This window comes from Cheilinus undulatus, linkage group 24, assembly GCF_018320785.1.
Source record: "Cheilinus undulatus linkage group 24, ASM1832078v1, whole genome shotgun sequence".
NCBI classification, from domain to species: Eukaryota; Metazoa; Chordata; class Actinopteri; order Labriformes; family Labridae; genus Cheilinus; species Cheilinus undulatus.
In genome coordinates, this window is record NC_054888.1 from 19,250,546 (window position 1) to 19,273,754 (window position 23,209).

General features: G+C 41.0%; 1 protein-coding gene across 1 annotated transcript in view; it reads left to right on the forward strand.

The window, feature by feature from the left end:
• zeb2b (zinc finger E-box binding homeobox 2b) overlaps nt 1-23,209 on the forward strand; it is a 230,173-nt gene that overhangs the window by 67,375 nt on the left and 139,589 nt on the right. The window contains 2 exon segments of the mRNA XM_041781782.1: nt 2,068-2,122; nt 2,125-2,206. Of these exon segments, the coding sequence (XP_041637716.1) occupies nt 2,068-2,122; nt 2,125-2,206 (137 nt within the window).

Below are 23,209 nucleotides of genomic sequence, written 5' to 3' on the forward strand. Positions count from 1 at the left end.
TAATTTTAATGCACCTTAAATAACATTGATTAATAAATCATTTAGGGGGTCAATATGCACATTTCTTTGTGCTTCTATCTATAAACAGGCTTCTTACTGAGCATTAGGCCTGACATTTTTTTCCTAAATAAGCATGCAGATATCAAAACTATTTATCTTCATCTGTATTTGATATGAGAGTCTACATGTTTAAAACTGGCTGTCTTGCCCAGCCCTACCCAGAAGATGCTCACGTTTGGCTCTCCTCAATTATCCCCTCCCGTGAAGATAGGTGGCGTGCGTTTCAGGAGGCTTCTCCTCTGTGTTTCACGGCAAAGAAAAGGAGGTGGAAAGAAAAAAAATGTCATTAGAAGAGGCGTAACACGTCAGTCCCTACCCAGGTTTGTTTCCTGGAGTGGGTGTAAGACATCAGTTGTAAACCTGCCCTAGCAGGAATAGCGGTCCCTCCCTCCTCCCAACTCTTTCTGAGGCTTTTATTTCTAAGGCTTTATTATCACCTAGGAACAGGATCCGCTCACCGACGCGCTCTCCTCTCCACCAGAATCCTCTTTAACACTAAATCAGGTATGTTCCTCCTCACTTTTCCCTATTTCGAGCTTTTTTCCCCCCACGGAAAGGTTGGATGTTAAACTTCTACGCGCCTGCTTCGGAGTTGGAGCTCAACTTCGTCTTACCTGCACAGGTGGAAATAGGTGTTTTTTCCTTTTTTTTCCCTCCTCTCTCCTCGGTGCAGAGGCGCGCTGCTGGATCCTGACAGCCGAGGAAAGTGCGCTTTTCACGGGGCGTTTGGCGCTGCTCACTATCGCTATCCTATGGAGGAAAACACGGCGGTTTGTCGCTTTTATCTAAGAGTCTGTCTGTGCGTAAAACAAACAAACCTCTCGTCGCTGTCCTTTGAAGGAAAAACACGACACACAAGCCGATTTTTCGTCTTAATTCTCTCCTAAATTACAGTCTGATTGTGTGCGCAAAACAAACAAATCTCACGTCAATATCCACTTCGTCTTCTTTGGAGGAAAACCGCCGATTTGTCGTCTTTTCACGTCTGTATGTGTGCGTAAAACTAACACTACTTCCTCCTCTATTAACGTTTTTTTTTTGCGTGTTGGGTGAAAATCCCGATGTGCATCCAAATCTTTCGTCTTTATTCCAGCCAGTTTGTGTGCGTGAAACAAACAAATCTCCTGTCAGCGTCCTCGTCTTCTTCTTCTAACGGTTTTTGCGCTGATAAATGAACCATCCATTAGGCTGTGAAGGCTCTCACTCATCCAGGTCATGGTAATCTTGATCCGAATGGAAGCAGACTTGGTGAATTCTTGACGTTTCCTCCGAGAGGCTTCAAGAAATTCTCCAAGTCCTTTAGAATATTTTTTTTTTGTTTGTTTATGCGTAATTTGTGCCCAAAAGATTCAGAACGCTTTTGGGACATTTTTCACAATTACTGCCCATGTGTTATTTATTAACTGTTGACAGCAGACTTTTGAGCTTTAAACCTTGAAGTGTAATTTTCTCAAAGTGTTAATTGGACTTCCACGACTTTTAATCAGACCACACAGAGAGTGCCTCGCTCTCGCCTTTAACGTCAAAACTCCCCGAAAATGTGGTTTATTAAGCTGCTTCACGTTCTGTGCCAAAAGCGCAGAACATGAACAAACTGTGCCAGTTTGAATGAAAATAAGCCAAAGATTAATTTCTATTAATCACGAAGAAAAAAAAAAACTAAACCCGATTGTGAAACTTTTCGGAATGAAAAGAGTGACTTTAATGTTTTCAGCGAAATGAAAAGTGCTTTTCCTAATAAAAGAAATTAGAGGAGCTGCTTTGCTGTTAATGCCCCAAAGCTGAGAGCCGATCAGCTCAGACCAAAATGAGATGGACGCGGATCCCCTCTCTCCTCTCTTTCTCTTTTTCACAATCTCTCCCTCCATCCAAGTTGCAGTTTCTTGTCGCGCGTCCGGGCGCAAGTGGATCTCCTTCCTCGCTAATACCCCACTCCTGTCTGTCCTGCTCTGTCTCTGCGTGTGTGCGTGACTGTCTCTGGATGTGTGTGCGTGTGTTTCCCGTCAGATATCAGGCTGAAATCAAGGAATCGAGTCCATGCGAGCTGCCATCTGATCCCACACTCACTTATCAATGAAGCAAGAGATCATGGCGGATGGCCCGAGGTGTAAGAGGCGAAAACAAGCCAACCCGAGACGGAAAAACGGTAAGAACCTTGGGAGGTGGATCAGCGGGGGTGTCTGTGGATGTAAAGCCGTGTTTGAAGGCTTCGGGGGGGGGGGGCTGCGCTTTGCTGCTTTTACGCAGAGAGAAAGCGGAGGGAGCGTCAACCGAGAGGGGGTAAAGTGTGCGTAAATGCGTCAATGAAACCGCTTTAATGTTTGGAATCAGCGTCGAAAATTGTGTGATTTGAGTTGAAATGTTGCTTGGGAGTAGTTGGAAACTTGTGGATGTAAAAAGTTGCAGCGGTAGCGGTGCCGACTCGGGACAAACCCCGCCATGGGGGGACTGTGGAGCGGCCACTGTGGAGCGGCGCAGCCTGGGTGCACTCTCATGCTGCTCCGTGTGAAAAGTCCAATCTTGTGACTTGAGTTGTGATACTGAAATCCACGCGCTTCTAGTCATGTTTGTGCTTTTATTTAGGCCTTAAATGTCATATTTTAAAACGATTTAGCGCCACAGGAGAGCTGAGATTGTGGCTGTTTTTTTGTGGAAGTTTGTACCAGGCAGAAAAGGATGACATGTCCGATAAATGGTGCACATTAATTGGGTCTGTTCAGGGAGTGCTGGAGGTGCAGATTTGTTGCTTTTCTTCCTGCACTCTTTCCCACAAGAGGCAAATCTGCACTGACATTTCCTGGCCCCGTTATTCCTGATTATTCCATATAGGCTGTGTGTGTGTGAAATATAGAGATGAGGCTTTTATTTGCTCTGCTCCACAACAGTTTTTAAATCTCTGCCCCCACAGGTTATTTATCTAGATCAGATTTCATTTATTGATCGCACCCAATCGATAGCAGACAAGCATTTTGTTCCACATTAAACAGCACAGTGATGCTGGAGATTTCCACTGTAGATTAATTTAATTATTTCCAAACGTACATGTGCAGGATTTAAAAGAAAAGCAGAGACACATTTGGAGATCTGACAGCCTGTTTAGCTGCGGCCACCTGTTTTGCAAAAAGAGTAGGGGGGGGGGGCGAGTGTTGGAGGGAGAAAAGCAGTCCAAATGCAGCGTTTGATAAAATAATATTAGCAAAGCAAATATAATTTTCACACCCTTAAACCTGACGAGACACGGCGAGCTTTGGCACGCCGGGAAGAATATTTTTATCCCTTTTAGAAAAACCAACAAGAAAGAGTGCGTTAAAAAAATATGCAAAATTTAAATTCTTTTATTTTTCCATAATAAGTCGCTGTGTCTGATGACCCCCCCCCCATCCTCCTCCTCCTCCTCCTCCTTCCCCTCCTCCTCACCCCCTATCCTCCCCCCTGGGAATGCAGAGGCTTATTGAGGCTTGGCCACTCTTCTCCTCTCTCTCTCCGCCTGTCTCTCCGTCCCTCTTCCTGCCTGGACTCTCTGATGGCAGGGCCGGCACTCTCAAATCCTCCGGCGTACGAAAAAACTGCACCGTGCACGCTCCACAGGATTTAGCTCCACCAGAATCCGAACGTATAATTTCAGCAAAAATGTTGCACCATTTCTGTGTTGAAATCTACAAAATCTTTCCTCCTATGTGCATGCACATGTGAATTATTTTTCTCCAAATTAAAGGGAGGGCATGGCAGCATTCTTGCCAATTAGTATTAATGAGGCATTTGCTCACTAAGTTGTCTACCCAATGACATTCTCATCCAGATGACTGTTGGCCTTCGGGGTTGGAGGTGCTACAGTAGCTTTACTCATTCACTGGCCGGCCTGTCATGTGGTATTTAACCACAGTTCATGACTTATATCCCCCCTCTTCGTCCTTGCTGCGCCGCCCTGACTGCAAGTGTCCCCCAGCAGACATGCAATATTTTAAAAAAAACAGAGAAATCTATATTTTTCCCCCCCTCTCTTGGTGTGAAACTTGATCCCGGCAGCGTGAAGCGTTTGAGAGTTTGGCCCTTGCCAGGTGTTGCTTGTCACATCCAGCTGTGCAGCGCTCACACACCTGTCCTTATTTTCCTCGCACTCAACCACTAAAAACATAAAGGCTTTTGTTGCTTCCATTTTTTTTTTTTTTTTGTTTTTATGTGCAGATTTTCACTCGATTCCAGTTTTTGAAGCTGACATTTCGACGCTCGATTACATAATCTGCAGCAGCAGCAGAAGACGACGAGGCCGGTCTCTCTCTCTTTCAGCGTCTCTGCGTCTGCTGGAGTTTGATATAATAGTCTGAATGTGCTTATTATCACAGATTTAAGGTGGAGGAAAAATAGGGGGAAAGCTGTGTGAAAGACGGAGGGAGGGAGGGGGGAGTTAGCCTTGCTTTCAGGCGCAGACAATGCCACATTTCTGCCAGTCTAAACAATTTGTCCATCTCTATTATTCCTCTAAAGTTGCAGCAGAGAATAAGAAGGGACGGGGACAAGGTGCTGCCTTTCTTCCTCTCCCTTTTTCCTCCCTCTTTTTGTGAAGGTAGGGGCTGCTTTTTTTTGCCAGGGGAAAAAAAAAAGGGATGGAGGAGGGAGGGCAGGTTTCGCAGGGCGCTCCCGGACAATTGATTGTCAGCGGTAATGTGTTTCATTTACATGTTTATACCGTCAATAGTGGCGGGGGGTTGTCCAGTTTAGCGTGCCATTCACTCGCTGCCATTCCCAGACACTCCTGAATGCTTTTACTTTGTAGGAATAAGCAGGAAATGTGGGATTATTTAGTTTAAAGAAGAGGATGAAAATCCACGGCTAATCAGGAGAAATATTTGTCTTGTCACAACTACACATTGGTGTCCTGTGCGAGGCCTTATTATTCTCCGGTAGCCTTTTTTTTTTTTTTTTTTTTTTTTTTGCATCATTTTTTTTTCCCTCCCTCGGCTGCAGAGCTAAATATATCCATCTGCTCAAAGTGTGTGAGTCAAGTGTGTACAGCAAAGCAAAGCGCGTAAAAATGAATGGACTTCCCCTCAGCAGATCATCGTGATGCGGCGTTTAGTGTGTCACAGCGACATCTTTTTTCCCACTTTATTTTATTTCACCGTGTCCTTCTTCAAGCTGATGTGTTAGCCCACGGATCCTCCATGTGCTGCTGGAGCTGCTTTGTGTGCTTTTTATTTTAAGGATCGAGTTTATTAGAAATGAGGCTTTTATTTTGGTAGAACCGGCACCAAGGCAGGTAGGAGAGGTTGGGCAAAGGCCGCGAAAGGTGAAGGGTTTCGCAAGAATCGCCTTGATTTTGACGCTTGTGATTCTGCGTACAGTAGCCGCCTTCATTTCAAGTTTTAGCTTGTGATTTGACAGGTATACGTACGCAACGAGGAGTTAGCTTTGCACTCGATGCACATAAAATCTAACATAAATAAAACTGGGAAAAAGTCCAAATATTAAATATGTGCAAGCTCTTTTGCGGTGTTGTGCAAGGTGTGCAATGCAATCGTAGCTCTGCACATTTTTCTTCGCCGCTTTGATAAGGGCAGATAAAAGCAAATGGCATTGCCTGTAAAGAAAAAAAAAACAAGAAAAGCACCCTAGAAGCCGGATTGAAAACTTTCCCTCTTTCCCCCACATTTTTTGACACATTTCTTGTTTTTGTTTTTTATTTCGCCTCCCTCCGTCGACCGCCCTGCTTGTGTGAAGATATTTTTTGCGCCTGGCGGCCAGAGAACACACACTCGCAGAGGCACCGCGAGCCCGGACCCCTTGACACCGCGGGTCTTTGGAATGCCTTAGGTACGATTTCACTTTCGCTCACATCAATGCTGACCTGAATGCCTTTCATATCTGATCCGCCGTGTCTCTCCTGGTAAACATCCCCCCGGGGGGAGAACAAAGAAAAGGAGCTCCTCTTCTTCTTCTCCTTCTCCCTCTTAATCACAATTCAGCCCCCTTTCGCCCGCCAGCAGCAGCAGGGCTACACATTTGCATTCAGCATCAGAAAAAAGGGCCTGAGATGAAAAGGGGGGCGAGAAAGGAGAAAAAAAAAGAGAAGAAGAAGAAGAGGAGGAAGGGAGAAAATAGGGAGAGAGAGAGAGGGGAAGGGTGGGTGGGTGGTGGAGAGAGAAATAACTAGGGTGTTTGTGGTTGTTTGTTGGTCGTCCCCTGGTTACAAGCCTTTTATAGCCTCCCCTACTCTAGCAGGGACCCCCCCTCCGTGACAGACAGATAGTGTTACGAGATGGCATGCCCACACTATTCGTGGCGAGTCACACTTAAAGAAGAAGAAAAAAAATCCTCGACTGGAAGAGATAAGAGTCGGGAGCAGGTGTCTGAACGATGCGCTTTTTCCTTCCCTGCTTCTTCGTGGATTTAAACGTGAAAAAATTAGAGTCTTGACACTCTTCTTTGGTGGTTTTGAGTGCAAACAGGAGTATTTTTTCCCACCATGCTGCCATTTTTTGGATTATTATTAAAAGAAACAGCACTGAAACTGAGTCACAAAGCTAAGGAAATCTAGCCTCCATTTTTAACTGGTTTTATGAAACAAGCGCCAAAGGTTTTGATAGTTTCCCCAGTTTCTCCATTGGTGTTGTGATCCCATTTTTTAAATCTCTACTCCTGAGGATTTTCTAATGTTTTCAAGTTACATTCTAGTGAATATAATTATATTTTAGACCATTTGATAACCAAGACTATGTGGAGTGTGAATGAACTGTTGCTTAAGAGCATCTGCCCCCTACTGCTAGGGCACTCACTCCATTTTATTTTTCTCCATTTGTATGTATTTCTAACAGATAATCAATAAGCATTACATGTATTGACAAGAATGACATATCAGCTTTGGGCTACAAAAAAATTAAAGGCTCTAGCTGCTGTAGATTTTATTTTAGAGCAATTTTGACTCACTTTATTAAACAACCCTTCCTTGCAGCTAGATAGCAGCAGCTCCCTGCCTCTTAAGGTTTCTTTTCCACCTGTAATTTTAATGTGATGTCATCAATAATCATGAAATGAGGCATCAAGACAGAGAAAAGCCTTAGCTTTAGATTGCAAAAAGAATGAATGCTCTAGCTACTGTAGTTTTATTTTATAGGAGCTTGAACGCAGAAGTCAAGGAACAATTTCATACAGCTAGACATCAGCTTCTTCCTGCTTGTCTCACCCTAAACACATCTTTTTCATGCCGTCACATAATAATGACATCATCATCAAACATGAAATGTACCACCAAGAAAGAGGAAAGTCTAAGCTCTGGGTTGCAAAAAGAAATAATGCTGTAACTACTGTAGTTTTTATATTGTAGGAGTTTGAATTGAATTGTTCAAGCAGTTAGACAGCAGCCTCCTCCTGCCACTCTTACGCCAACCACGGATTCGTTGCTGCTTATAACATGACGTCATCTTAAAACATGAAATGTGACACCAAGACAGAGGGAAGTCTTAGCTATGTTTAGCAAAAAGATTCAAAGCTCTAGCTGATTTATTTTTTATTCTAGAGCATTTTCAACAGAGTTTTCCAGGAAACAGTTTCCTGTGGTGAGATAGCCTCCACTCCCTGCAGCTCTCTCGTCCACCACTTTCTGTACCTCGAGTTTGTGCTATAATCATGTCATGTTCAAACATAAAATTTGGCATCAAGACAGAGGAAAGCCTTCACTTTGATTTGCCAAAAATATCAAGCTGTAACTATTGTAGTTTTTATTTTAGACCAATTTTATCACTTTATTTTAAGCAACAATTGCTTGCTGCTAAAGAGCGGCTGCCCCCTGCAGATTTTCCCACATTTTTTTTTTTCTAATGATGACGTCATGAACATATGTAAGTTGTGACGTCAAGACAGAGGAAGGCCTGAGCTTTAGTCTGCAAAAAGAATTGAAGCTCTAGCTAATTTAAATTTTATCGTAGAACATTTTACTTTAAAGTTTTTTGTGCAAAAATTTGCCACGGCTGGATAGCAGCTGCCCCCAACTGCTCACGTACCTGCCATATTTACTGTACCGTAACTGTGTAATGGTCTCATGAACAGACATAAAAATTGACATCCAGATGGAAGAATTTCTTAGCTTTGGTTTGCAAATAGAATAAAAGCTCTAGCTAATACTGGTTTAATTTAAGATCGATTTAAATGAAGTGTTGCGAACAAAAAATCCCTGCAGCTAGGTAGCAGCTGCCTTCAGCTGCGCATGCACCCATCCCATTTTCTTCATCGTACAAATTTTCTTTTAATGAAGTCATTCACTAAGAAATGTTGTGATAAGAAAGTAGTATGTTGTAGCTTTAGTATGCTAAAGAATCAAGTCTTAAGCTATTACAGTTTTTATTTAATATCAGTCTAAACTGAATTGCACAAACAGTAATTTCAAGCAGCTGCCTCCTGCTGATCAAACAGCTACTGCATTTTTCTGACTGTATTTACATGTTGTAATGATGTCATTTATGAGCGAAAAACATGGTCACTAAAGGGGCAAGTCTTGACTTTAAAATGTACAAGAATGAAGGCCTTAGCTTTAATAGTTTTTATTTTAGAGATATTTTAATACAAAAATGCAAAGCGGAATTTCAGGTTGCTTGATAGCAAGTGCCCCCTGCTGTTCCTGCATCCACCATATCGTTGACATTATGTGCGTTTATGAATGATGTGAATAATAAGCAAATAACATAATCACAAGAAATAGAGAGGACACAACTTTGGTTTGAAAGTCTGAGGGCTCTACCTGGTGTAGTTTTTATTTCAGATAAGTTTAAACTAATGCAGTGTCAGTTTTCAGTGTTTCTGTGCTGCCATCACTGTTAAGACCTATAAATCAAATTAGGGGAGTTAAAACTCATGCAATAGCCCTTTATTTTCATGTGGCACATGCAGTTTATGACTTGCTTTATCAAAATGATTAGCAGGATATCTCTATCACCTGATTCCCATGCTGGATGTATGCAAATCTGAGTCAAAGATGGGGGCTTGGAGCGGAGGAAAACGGGGGGGTAATGTCGGCTCTTTAAATGGCATCATGTGATATGGATTCCACTTTTCTTTCTTTCTTTCTTCCCCTTCTCTTTCAGAACTTTTTTTTTTCTTTTTTGGTTAAGAAGAAGGATTATCGGTACACCTTCCCTCCCTTCCTCCCCCCTTCGTGGCCAAGCTGCGCAGGATTTAGGCAGATTTACTTCAGCAAACACCTTTGGACACTGGGGGGGAAAGTAGGAGTCTGTTTGCAAAAGGGGCCTTTTGTTCCGGGAGGTTCTGGATAAAGCCTTACCAGGCAGCCATGATATTAACCCGTGCTTTGGAGAAATCTTTTGAAATCTTTGTATGAAAACTCTCTGCTCCTTGTGCATCCTCTCCTCCCTTTAAAAAGTGCCTTTTTTTTTCCAGCTCCGTGTTGAGTTTTGTTGTGATTTTTGCGGTTCTGGAAAAGCTGCAGAGTGTATTTCAGTTGATGCACACACAAAATACACACTCGCACACATGCATAGAGTAACTGCCAAGAACGATGAAAGCGAGAGCGGTGGCTGGGCTCCGTTGCCTGACTAACACCGAGGCATGAATCAGCCAATAGCGAGCCAACTCTGCGCCCTGTGACTTCCCTTTATGTTTTAAACGACAATAATGATGTATCGCACAAAACAATGTGGCGACACGGGCAGCGACGTGGCATTCCCCGCATGCTTTTGGTCTGAATCACAGGCGTTTTGTACAAAAACGGAGGCAGTTTAACATGTAACCAGCGCAGGAGTCCGATTTTAGAGCACGGCTGCTGCTGAACTGTGGCTGAACTTGTCCCCAGAAGGAATCGCTGCAGAAAAATCAGGCTCCTCTCGCCTTTTTTTTTTTTGGCCACTTGATACCAAAGTTGTGGGTTAAATTATGCACATTGGCTCCGCCGTGATGGAGAAGTGCGACTTTTAATTTGTTCTGAATCATGTTTAAGAGTGAGGCGGCGGTTGTCAGGAGGCCAGGTTGCTCGGACGTAGAGAGATGGAGAGTGATGGAGCAAAGGTGACAGACTTAAAGGTGTTTTCGAGGCGGCGGCGTTCTGCCTGTCAAACTCCGGCCCACCTCCCTCCATTCTCTCTCTCTCTCTCTCTCAGGGTTTGACAGGTCGTATCATCCCCCCCTTCGCCGCAATGCACGCCTGTTCTGCGACACGCTAAGTAAAGTTGCACTGCAGTCAGATGTCTTCTCCCTGCTTCCCTGACTTTATTTCATGCCTTCTTGCTTGTTTTCTCCTTTTTCCCCCCTCTCCCTCTCATCCCCTTCTTTTCTTCCTCCTTGTGATTTTGACAAAAAGCAAACACCGAAATTGAAAACTTCACTGGTCCGGCAAATAATTGCATGCATTTGGTGTTTTTCATTTACGTGTGTACACTCTTTACCCTAAGCCGGCATGTTTTATGCATTACGTAGGACGGGGGGAAACGCATTCTGAAATCTCATGCCTCATTTGAGTCTTTCTCAAGTGAAAATGCAAAGTCTTTATTTGGCCCATCCGTTCCGTCTCGTCCTGCTGTTTGCACTTATTCAGTTGTTGCGCCTGCGTCTCGCCGTGTGATTTTTCGACATTTTCCACGCGTCGACTTTCTCCCTCCGTTCTGCGAGGGAGTCTGGGCGCGACAGACGACAGGTTGCCGAGCAGGTGTAAACTAACTATTCGGATTTCATAATCGAATGGCAGGGGGGGCGAGAAACAAGTTTAAAAACACCTTCCTCCCTTCCCGACAATGGTATATGTGTGCATGTGCATCCTCGTTTGGATGCACGAGAGGAGTTTGTTCTTCCAAATGAGATGTAATCCAAGAATACCTTCCAGGTTTACAGTTTTTGGAAGGAAATCATCATCATTTTTGGAAGAGTTTATGCATCTTTCTGAAGCTTTTGCATTTATTTGTCATATTTTCTGCAGTTAACAACCATCAGGGAGATACCTGACAGCTTACGTCTGCCTTTTTTAGCTCTTAAAAAGGGTTCTCAACTGGTGGGTCGGGACCTAAAAGTGGGTCATGACTATAAAAAAAGCCTTAAACTGACATGCATTCTTAAATTTGAGTGTTTAGCCATAATAACAAGGACATTTTGTCTGTTTTATCAATGGTAATGTATCAAAAAGCCCAAATTCACGTGTTGTCACAGGAGGATGAAAATGTATGTATGCAAGTCTCCAAGGCATCTTGGCTTTGCAGGCCTACAGCCCTAAATTTGTATTGATTTGCCATAAGATGAGTAAAAAATCATGTTATCTGGGAAAACAAAGCTCCCTTTTCATTATAATGTGTCAAAAATCCAAAATTCATGTGCAAACACAAAAAATTAAGAAAAAAGATAGTATGCATGCATGCCTTTCCTATGCATTATGAGCTTTGCAGACATGCATTCTTAAATTTTATCAGTTTATCGTAAAATCAGGTTAATTTCAATTGTCTTCTGCAAATTTTGATGTATTTATCTCATTATCTAGGGAAAACAAGGCTGATTCTTACCTGATGGTGTGTCAACAGCCACAAGTCATGTTACCACAGGAAAAATTTAAGCAAAATGAAGTGCATGCATGCATGGCACGTCCTTTGCAGACATGCAACCTTAAATGTTATTAATTTGCCGTAAAATCAAGTTAATTTTGGTTGTTTTCTGCTAATTTGGAAGTATTTATCTCATTACCTTGGTGAAACAAGGTGGCTTCTCCCATTTTAATGTGTCAAACAGCTGAAATGTGCATGATGTCACAGGGAAATTGAGCAAAAAGAAATGCATGCATGTATGTCTTACCTAGGCATCATGCTTTACAGACTTGCATCCTTAAATTTAATGAGTTTGCTGTAAAACAAGCAAATTTTGGCATTTTTCTCTGCAAATTTTGACATAGTAATCTGATTATCTAAGGAAATAAGGCTTTTTCTTCTATGATAATGTGTTAAACAACCAAAATTCATGTTATCACAGCTAAATTGATTTAAAAGACTCCTAGGCATCTCGCTTTGCAGACATGCATCCTTAAAATGTATTAATTTGTCCTAAATTTAAGTCAATTTGATTGTTTTTCTGGAAATTTTGATGCATTTTTGGTGTTATCTTGGGAAAACGAGGCTTCTCCCTTTATGATCACGTGTCAAACAACTATTATAATAGTTATAGGAAATGCATGCATGCAAGTTTTACCTGGGCATTGTGTTTTGCAGAAATGCATCCTTAAATTTGATGAATTTGCTGTAAAATCAAGCCAATTTTTGTGTTTTTCCTGCAAATTTTGATGTATTTTAGTAATACTTGGGAAAACAAGGCTTCTTCCTCTATGATTATGGGTCAAACAACTAAAATTCATGTTATCCCAGGAAAATAGAGTTCAGTTCAATCTATACATGCATGTCTTTCTTTTGCATCATGCTTTGCAGACATGCATCCTTAACTTTTATTAATTTGCCTTAAATTCAAGTCAGTGTGGTTGTTTTCTCTGCAAATTTTGATGCAGTTTTGGTATTTTCTTTGGAAACAAGGCTTATTCTTCCATGAACCACGGTTCACATGTTGTCACAGAAAAATTGATTTAAAAGAAATGCATGCATGCAAGTCTTACCAAGGCATCGACAGACATGCGCCTTTAAATTTTATGAATTTGCGGTAAAACCATGCATTTTTCCTGCAAATTTTGATGTATTTTTGAGATTACTTTGGGAAAACAAGGCTTCTTCCTCTATGATTATGGGTCAAACAACTACATTTCACATGCTATCTCAGGAAAATAGAGTTAAATTCAATGCATGCATGCATTTCGTTCCTATGCATCATGTGCTTTGCAGACATGCATTCTTGACTTTTAGTAAGTAACCGTAAAAGTATGTTATTTTGGTTGTTTTTTCTCAAATCTTGACATAAAAATGCATCAAACATCTAAAATGTTCATGCTATAACAGGAAAATTGAGTTTTTCAAAAGTATGAATGCATTTCCTCCAAAGGTATCATGTTTTTGCAGATGTGCATCCTTAAACTTTCTCCATTTGCCATAGAAACTTCTATTCTTGTCGTATTTATCTTACTGTTTAGCTGCTTGTCCCATAATAATGCCAGATTGTGGCGTATTTATTTCATTATCTTGGGGGAAAAAGGCTGATTCTCTCATGATAATGTGTCAAACAACCAAAATTTACTCAATGAAGTAAAATAAAATGTATTCATTGTGTGTTTTGTTCAGTTGAGGCTGGATTTTCTTAAGCATTTACACAAATATGAGTCGTGATTCCTCATCAAGGAGGTATTTATGAGAACATCTGAGATTTAGTGTTAACAGAGCAATTCAGGGACTTTTCCCCCTTTGTCACCCATACCAGTTTCACGACGATCCTGCAGAAAAAAGCGCTCACCTCGCCCGCCCATTAGATTCATATTTTTTTGCAGCTGCTTTCAGAGACGACACCTTTTGTGCAAACAAGTGTTGAAAGCCTGTTTTTTTTTTTTTCCCTTCCTGCTCTGATGTCGGCACCGCTGATCTGCAAGCGCCGCTCGCTGCCACATGTGCACACACATTTAGAGAGAGGGAGAGACGCACACTCTTTGATGTGTGTTTGATTGTCGGGTGGAAGAGCTCTTCTGGCAAGGTCACGGCCGCGTGGAACAATCAATAACAGATCACCAGATTAAGGCACGGTGACATCTGGAAATCTGGGCCCTGTTTTAAAACGACTCCAGCACTCTCTTACCTTTCATTCAGGATAATAGAACATGCTTTTTGATCAGGGCTCTCTTTTTCACCGCGCTTCATTATTCACAAGGTGTCCCGCTTCTTTACCACCTAAGTGCACCCCTCTCGTTACCTCCTTTTTTTTTTTATTTAACGAGGACTTGTCTGCTTCCGTTTGTGCTCCGGTTTCCCCCGTTCTGGAAGTAAATTCAGATGTGTTATCTCGCTTTAATTGCAGCCGATTGCCAAGCGAGATTAGGACGAAATTAGGTCATTTTGCGGTTGCACAAATTCCACTCACTTCCAGGCTTTCATCTCTGCCGTTGATCAAGCACCTTCTTAAGCGGAGGTTGCAGCGGAAAAGAGGAAATGGTCAGAAATTGCTCTGGCTTCGTTGTTATTCAAACATACATTTAACCTTTGGCAAGAGTGAGTCAAGGAGAGCAGAGACACGAAGAAGAGAGAGAGAGAGAGGGAGAGGGGGGCGAGCAGGCGCATCCTCTCCATTTAAATGTCATCTGTGCTGCAGTCAGTGGACATGTGTAGCCGAGTCGTCCCCGCTCAGGACTCACAGAGGTGGATTCACGTGTTAATGAGTTGTGACGGGAGAGGGAGCCCCCGCTCCTGAACGCCTCGTGTCCCGCCGCTGTCAAACGCGGATGTCAAACAAACACCTCCTCAGGTAGCGGGGGGATAATCACACCGACAGGCCTGTCCTCAGCCTTTCTGACGTGAGGGACAAACATGATCTGAGGCTGCAGAGAGAAGAGGAGAGGAGGTGGTTTCAGGGGCTGGAGTTTTGGGCAAGGTGCTCAAGTAGGAGGTCAAGGACTTAGGGAAAGTTGGAAAAAAGCCCTTTTTACACAATAAGTCTAACAGTATAACAGCTAGAGTCTTCTTTTTCTATGCAGCCTCACACTGAATGTTGTCTTTTTGCATCTTTGTACAACAAATTTGTCAATGGTGCTGATGCATACAATAGATACGGTTGAAAAGGTTAAACTGAAATGTTGCATGGGCTCTAAAATGAAAAGTATAACCATTAGAATCGTCCTTTTTTCTGCAGCCTGAAGCTAAAAAGTCTGTCTTTTGCATCTGAAAATTGCACTTTTATTAATGCTTTACTTGTGCAGCTTGCATGGTTTATAGAAAGGGGAAAAATGCATGCAGCAGAGGATGCAACATGCCTTTTGCACATCACTCCCAGCTCAGTTGTGTTTCAAGTGCTCTTAAATGAAAAGTATAACAGCTAGAGTTTTTATTTCTTCTGCAGTCTGAAGCTAAGGGCTCTGTCTTTTGCACCTGAAAATTACACATTTATGTATGCTTCACTTGTGCAGCTTGCATGGTGTAAAAAATAGCTGCAAAACAGTTAAAATAGGCAAAAACTTGCAGGCAGTAGGGGGCAGATGCAATATGTCTGTATAGTCCTGTTAAAAAATGCTCTTAAATGGGAAGTAAAGCTTCTATGGCCTTCATTTTTTCTGCAGCCTGAAGCTAAGAAGTCTGTCTTTTGGGTTTGGAAATTGCACATTTATGTGTGCTTCACTTGTGCAGCTTGCATGCTGTAAAAAAAGGGAAGAAATGCATGCAACAGAGGATGCATTATAGCTTTTGCACTTGCTTCCAGCACAGTCCTGTTTAAAATGTTCTTAAATGAAAAGTATAACAGCTAGAGTCTTCATTTTTTCTGCAGCCTCACACTTAAAGTTTTGTCTTCTGCATCTTTGTGCACCAACTTTGTCAATGATGCCGTTGCATAACAATATGTACAGTAAAATGGGTTAAAAAACTGAAATGATGCATGCAACTAAAGCAGTCTGCATACACATGCCTGTTTAAAGTGCTTTGAAATGAGAAGTATTACAGCTAGAGAGTTATTTTTTTCTGCTACCTAAAGCTTAAAGTTCTGTCTTTGCATCTTTGTTTGAATATTTTGTGAAGGAAGAATATATACAACATATCTGATGCAAAACAAATAGTTAAAACAGGGAAAACTTGCAGGCAGTAGAGGGTAGATGCAATATGTCTGTATAGTTGTCTTAAAAATGCTCTAAAATAGGAAGTATAGATGTTAGTGCCTTCAATCTTCTGCAGCATGAAACTAAGAAGTCTGCCTCTTGCATCTGAAAATTTCACATTCATGTGTGCTTCACTTGTGCAGCTGGCATGGTGTAAAAAACTGCATGCAACAGAGGATGCAATATGGCTTTTGCACATCACTGCCAACACAGTCCTGTTTAAAGTGCTCCAAAATCAAAAGTGTAACAGCTAGAGTGTTCGTTTTTCTGCAATGCAAAGCTAAAGGTTCTGTTTTTGCATGTATGTAGGACACGTTTGTTTATTTTGTAATTATGCAACATATCTGCTATAAATCAAGATGCAAAAATAGGCAAAAGTTAACCGGCAGCAGGGGGTAGATGCAATATGGCTTTGGCATATTGCAGCCTTCACTGTCCTGTTTCAAGTGCTCCGTAAGCAAACATGCATCACCTGGAGTCTTCTTTTTTAATGCAACACAAAGATAAGAGTTTTGTCTTTTGCATCTGAATTTTGCATGTTTTTGGATGCTTTATTTATTTACTTTTATGGTGCTAAGAATGGGAAAGACTTGCATGGTGCACAGAGGATGCTTTATGACTCTGGCGACTTGTTCCCCTGCTTAAATTGCTCTAAAATAAAAAGCAAAACAGCTAGAGCTTTATTTTTTCTGCTGCCTCAAGCCAAGAGCTCGGTCTTTTGCGTCTGTAAGTTTCATGCTTCCTGATGCTGTCATTACGTAACTAATCTGGTGTTCGAAAAGAGGGTAGAAAGGTGAAAAGTTGCTCATGATGGCACGGATGCAGTACAACTGTCCTCTGTTTCAATTGCTCTAAAATAAAAGCCATAATGGCTTCAGTACAACTTTAAAAAGTTTTATAACCTTCAGATGCTGCGGATTTGAGTGATATCATGCATTTGAAGATGCTCCAAGGAATTACATCACAATAAGGAAAAACATCAATGAAGACTGTGTTTTTCTACTGCAGATAAAGCTGTAAAAATGCCTCGTATTTTGCTCATAAAGTGGAGAATATTTAGAAATTACCCCTGTCACAGAGTCTGAATAAGGTCTTATTTTAATAAACAAGTTGTAAGGATTCTACAGATGTAAGGCATGGCATACATCTCTGAGAATAAGGCAACAATAAGCAGAAATATTAATGTATGCAGTGGCGAAAACATGAGGTAAATGATTATAAGGGACTGTATGTTTGAGCTCTTTGTAGTTGTGGTTGTAGTTGTTGGTTTGTGTGACAAAGCCAGACTCCAGGATCTGGTTTTGGATCTGGAAACACTCTTCCAGGCCACAGATACCGTGTGATTATTATCATTATGTCTTTTTCTGAAGTCACGATGAAGTGATAAATCTGCGGTGTGGCTGCAGCTTTGCTCTCGACGCCTCGATTTTTTGGGCCCAATGTGAGTTTTGGCCGCTTACAGATCCTTTTTAAAGCCCCACTGCTGAGGGCTGATGGGTATTTCCTGACCCAGAAAGCCTGCGGGAGGCGGCTCAGATCGGGTCACAGATGGAGGCTCGGTGCACGGATTTGGTCTTCTGACTCAGCCTGGTCTTCGGTTTATGTCGAGGCTTTCTGACTCTCAGAGTAGAGCTGGTTTTTTGACATCACTGAGGTTGAAATGTTTGGAGTCATTCTGGGCTCAGGAACATCCCTGGAGATTAGGTTTTAACTCTTTAGAGGGAGTGACTTTGCCTTTTGTGCAGAAATGATTCATGTTGTTTACCCAGTGGGAAGAAAAACCTCACTTTAAAGAAAGGAAAGTTCATGGGCTGTTTCTACCTGATATTTCTCTGCAAAGATAACTGAACCTCACCTTATATTTGGATAATATCTGACCAAATCCACCCTAGATGGAAAGTTTAAAACATGCTGAGAATAATGAGCACTAATGTTGTTTTAATTCAAGAATCTGTTCTACATTTTTCTCCTCTGATTTCATCCTGAGCATTGTTTTACTTTGTTTTTGTCACCTTAAATATACAGTTCAAGGTCACACATAGGAAGAAATTGAGTTACTGTCTGTTTTTCAAGTAATCGCACAGTTTATTCAGGCTAGGATCGCCCTCTATGCTGGAAAAACGGAATGTAATCAAGCAAATACACAGAAAATCCTCCTTGTGCTGAAAAGGAGCAGAAAATATCCACTTTGGTATACAAAAAAACATGTTTCCATGCCTTTTTTCATCTTCTGGCACAACTTGCAAGCTACTTGAATGTCTAAAATGTTAATAAAATGCATTAAAGTGATCTTAAATCATGCAAAAAGTGCATTAAAATCAAAGTAAAAGCCTATTTTGAAAATTTAAGGCGAGGAAAGTGTATATTCATATGCAAAATGTCGGGTTAAAAGCAATAAACTTTCAAATACTTGTATAAAATCAAGCTTTCTTGACTTAGGAATTCCCAATTCTCATATCATGTTGCTTTAAAGCTCTAAATACCTTAAAGAAAGAGGATTACATTCTACTTCAAAGCCAAAAGTGATAATAAATATCATTAGAATGATTTAAAATCATCTTAAATGGATGCTAAATAAAGGGTTAAATGCAATAAATCTTCAAATACCTGTTAAAATTTTTTTTTTAAAAAGTCAAGCTTTTTTGGCACACCAATTCCCAATTCTGATATCATGTAGCTTTAAACTTCTTGATGCCTTAAATAAAGAGGATTACATACTACCTGAATGCCTAAAATGATAATAAAGTGCATTATAATGATTTTAAATCATGTTAAAAAACATAAAAATAAAAGTTAAAAGCTTTTCTTGAGAATTTCAAGATTGGGCTTTTTTGGCGTACGAATTTCCAGTTTTGATACCGTGTAGCTTTAAACGTCTTTAATGCCTTAAATACAAAGGATTACAAACTCATTGAATGGCTAAAATGCTTATAAGGTGCATTAAAATAAAAGTTAAAAGCCTATTTTGGAAATTTAAGGAGTTGGAAGTGTATATTTACGGAATGCTTAACGTAGGGTTAAATGCTATAAACCTTCAAATGCTTAAATAAAGTCTAACTTTTTTGGCGTACGAATTTCCAATTTTGATACCATGTACTTAATAGCTCTCTAATGCCTTAAAAATCGGTCACATACTACCTAATGATAAAGTCCATTAAAATGAATTTAAAGGCCTATTTTGTAAATTTGAGGAAAAGAAAGTCTAAATATGTATGCAAAATGAAGAGGTAAAAGTAACAATCCTGCAAATACTGGCTTTTTTTTTGGCGTACGAAATTTCAATTCTTATACCGTGTAGCTTTAATGCTCTTAAAAGTTAAAATGATCAATAAATCCATGGGAATGCATTGTTTAATGAGTGCAATGAGAAGAAATATTGATTATTTGTCAAAATAAAGTAGGTAAAAGTGTCAAAAAGTGAAGGAGTCAAGCCTTAAATCTGCTTATACTAAAAAAAAAAGCACAAGAAACAGTAGCTTTAAGACCAGACAAAGATAGGACAAATGGCCATGTTTCAGAGATATTTGTACTGGAACACCTTGTCACTTAGCAAGGGTCTGATTGAATTTCCCAAATCAATTAATCGTCATAAATTTGTGCCTAACATTTCTCAGTCCAGTGTGAAACCTGCAGAGTCTAACAGTAATGAACATATTTATTTTTCCTGCTTCAAACTTTGTCTTTCATGTCCCCACTTCCCGCCATCCATCCCTCCATCCAGTCAGTCATCTAAGCAGTCAGCCCGCTCTAATTACTTCTCCCCCACCCAGGGGAAGCTACTTCCTTATCGCTCGGCCGTCTTGCTCCGGCATTCCTGAGATAAATTCCCCTCCACTTTGTTATTCTTACTACTTAGGGGTATTGGAATTAGCATGTCCATCAAAGCGGACCTTGTACTCTTGTACTTCTTTTCCCACCCTCCTCCGCGCCTCCGCCGCCGCCCCCTCCCTTACGACCTTATCAGTGGTCATACATTACAGGCGGGCATGGGGAGACGTGCCCGCGGGCCGCAGAGGTGAGTAACGGACAAAGGTATAGAGCCGAGCGCGCCTGACATCAAAGACGGAGGGATGATGAAGCGATGCTAATGTGTGGCTCGTGGCGTGGCCTTTTTGTGGAAGCGCAGGTACTTCAGGGCGGCGTGGAAAAGGATTCGTCAGGTAGCAAGAAAAAAAGCAAACCTTTTCGCCACTCTGCCATCTCCAAGCTGGAATAATCAGAGCTCATTCATGCCTCACTTTTTGATCAAGCCCTCCACTTCCTTCCTTCCTCCCTCTCCTCGCCGTATGTTTCCCAACACGGTTTCTACCTCAACAAGCAAAGCAGACGCCGCCTTCTAAACTGGCAATCACAGTATCCCTAATGTTATTACTTTTCATAATTAGTTACAGCAACACTCATTCCACGACTGGCGGAAAGGAGTATTCCTTAGTAATTAAGGTAATAAAATATTCATTTATGCTACCTTTTCAGCAGTCGCACAAATGAGCCAGCCATGCTTAATGTCCGCTCTGCCTCTGATTTTATTATGATGGCAGACTGGCACATCTGCAATTAGCACTCACTCTGACAGTTAGTGTTTTTTTGTGCGCGGGGCGGTAAGCAGAGGGAGGTGAGGTGAAGCGGGTGGGTGCACCCTGCTGTGACTACACCCCACCTTTTTTTCCCCTCTTCTCCTTTTTTTGTGTGCCACCTTTATCTCCGCCTCCCCCGCCGTCTCCTCCCCGACGGAGAGGTTACCTTTTCCCAACGGTGCAAAATCGACTTGACATAACTGTTCATCAGTCTCTTTCCCTACGACTCCCACCCCCCGCCTCACCCCGAGGTAGTTTGCATCAAATCAGGGCCAGTCAAGCTTCAAGTGGAAATTGGCAGGCCAGAACCTCGACGAAGAGGAAAGAAAGAGAGAGAGGGAGGGAGAAGTGAAGCACTGCAAACCTGAACTACATCCAGCATGGTGGCTGAGGGGTCAAGTTTGAGGGTTAAGTTTGTAAAATCAACCTTAATATGCTTTAAATATGCACATAAAAACAAAGAGAACTGCTAAATAAAGGCGTGTGCCATTGAAACAAGAAGTAGGCTGTATTTACAGTGTGACAAAATAAGTCATTAAAATACAAAAAAATAGACATGAAATGCAAACAGATGGAAAGAAGAAAGCCTTTTTGATTTTATCTTTAAAAAAGTATAGTAATACAGCGATGCAGAGCAGAGTTTTTACAAAGTTGTACCAGGAAGCTAAAAGCTAAAGCTGGTCAGCTACAAGCTAAAGTGTTAAGTGATGAAGGCTGAATCCCTAATTTTCTTCTGGGTGTTATTCAACTAAAACATCATAATAAATCTTACAGTAATGATAAATGAAGCGACTAAGTCGTACAAAAGTTTCATAAAACAAGAAAAGTTTACAAAAGTCTGTATCACAATTCTTAAAGCTAGAGCTAGCTAGCTACAGATTGTTGAAAAACCTTCATTATCTCTTCAAATTTAGAAATAACTAGAATTCAAAGGTGTGTCATATCACATAACACAAGTAGAACAAGCTATTTACATGCTAACTTTGAAAAATATAGTCTAGCGCTAAGCTAGCTACAGGTGAAAGTGAACATTTTCTAGGGTGTTTCTGCAAATATTTAAATAAACTCATTCAAAACAATCTGTAAGTTAAAAGGAAAACACAATGTGATAAAGTGGATTTAAAAAATATTTATACACCATGAGACAAGAATATCTAGCGAGCTGACTTTCAGGGTTTAAAGGAAAGTCTGTGTCAAGTAGGACACAGAGCTAAATCTAGCTAGCTTCAGGCCAAAGTGGAGACCCTTGCTGTACATCTTTAAATAAAACAGAAAAGAAATTTAACAATAATTTATAAAAAATAAAATAGTTAATAACATGAAACTGAAATTAAAAGGCATGCTATATCATCAAACAAATATTTAACTACTTGAAGCTAGCTGAGTCAAGTGAAAAGCTAGAGGTCAAGCTAGCTACAGGCTAAAGAGTAAACTGTGAATGTTTCTTAAAATCTTTAAGTAGAGCAGCATTATAAAACAATAATTGAAAATAATTTAGCCTAAAACCGAAAGTAAAAGACATGTTTTACCATAAAACGGAAGTGTAGCTAACAAAACAACAAAAAGAAGCTAAATCTGTAACAAATAAACAAACGTAGTTAAGAGCTACAACTGAAGCTAACTGAAGGCTTTTTATAAACAAGTAAATAGAAAGATAAAAACAAATTCATAACATGAAACTGGAATTAAAGGTACATTAAGTGTATCTAGCAGAACTACAATGGCTAACAAGCTGAATTTTTGAGGGGAAACTGGTCAGAGTTGGAGCTAAAGCTAGCTCTAACATCTGAAAGTTGCTGTAAACTTTACAGTAAAACAGCAAAGTACAACTAAGAATAGTAAATAAAAAGAGAGGATAGCAAGAAACAGCAATTTAGAAGTGTTTTGGTATGATTTGAAAGATATTTGTGGTAAAAGGGATAGAATGTGTCAAGCAGTTGGCTAAAGCTAGCCAAAGGATAGAGTGTAGATAGGTTGAGCAGCAAAAGTAGATTAAAAAAAAGAAGGTGGAATACAATGATCATCACAAAATAGAAGTTAATAACCTCCATGAGGACTTTCTTTAAAAAAAGCTTAGCTAAAGGCAGTGCTAGGGAGTTTTAAGCTAGGTCTGAGGCTGCTAAAGCTAGCTAGCTGTTTGCTAAAGTGTAGAGATGTTTTAGCTCTTTTTTTGAGTGTTTTTCTGTTGGATCTGCTTTGGGGTTTGACTGACAAAGGCTTAGTCACCACTTTTTACTAATTTCTAACTTGTTATCTCCTCTAAACCATCAGAAATCTTGTCACAGTACAGTAAGATGTGTGTTTTTTACGAGGGCGCTGGACGCTTGAGGAAGCGTTTATGTGCCATCGATTTGAAAACGGCTGACACTTGCAAAGAGTCACACATGTTCGCCAGGCAACCGCACATCTGCACGCACGTCGCACACGGACCAGATCTGCATATTTGGCCACACATGCACACATTATCCACACATTGGCACAGTCGTAGCCCTATATATATCACACACACTTCACACACATGCTAATTGGCACGCAGACAGGTCACAGCAGACGCAGATGTGCCGTTTCTTCTTTTTTTCCTCCTGAACCTCACCGCGGCCCTCAGAGGGAACCAGATAAGGACTTTGTGATGAAACTTTTAGTGAATCTCGCTGCTCCAGTTCTGTCGCCGCCACGTCACGGAGCTCAAAAACCCTGCTCACCCAAACCTCCCCTCACAGCTGCTATATATTCTTATTAAAGCTAAGTTTTAAAGGTGCATATTATTGCATTTCCCCCTATTCTGCTGCTGTTTTTGCAGCTTTAGCTGCCTTGGAGGATTTTGACACTCCTTTTCTTCACCTTCATATCCCTTTTCTCCTCCTGTCACACC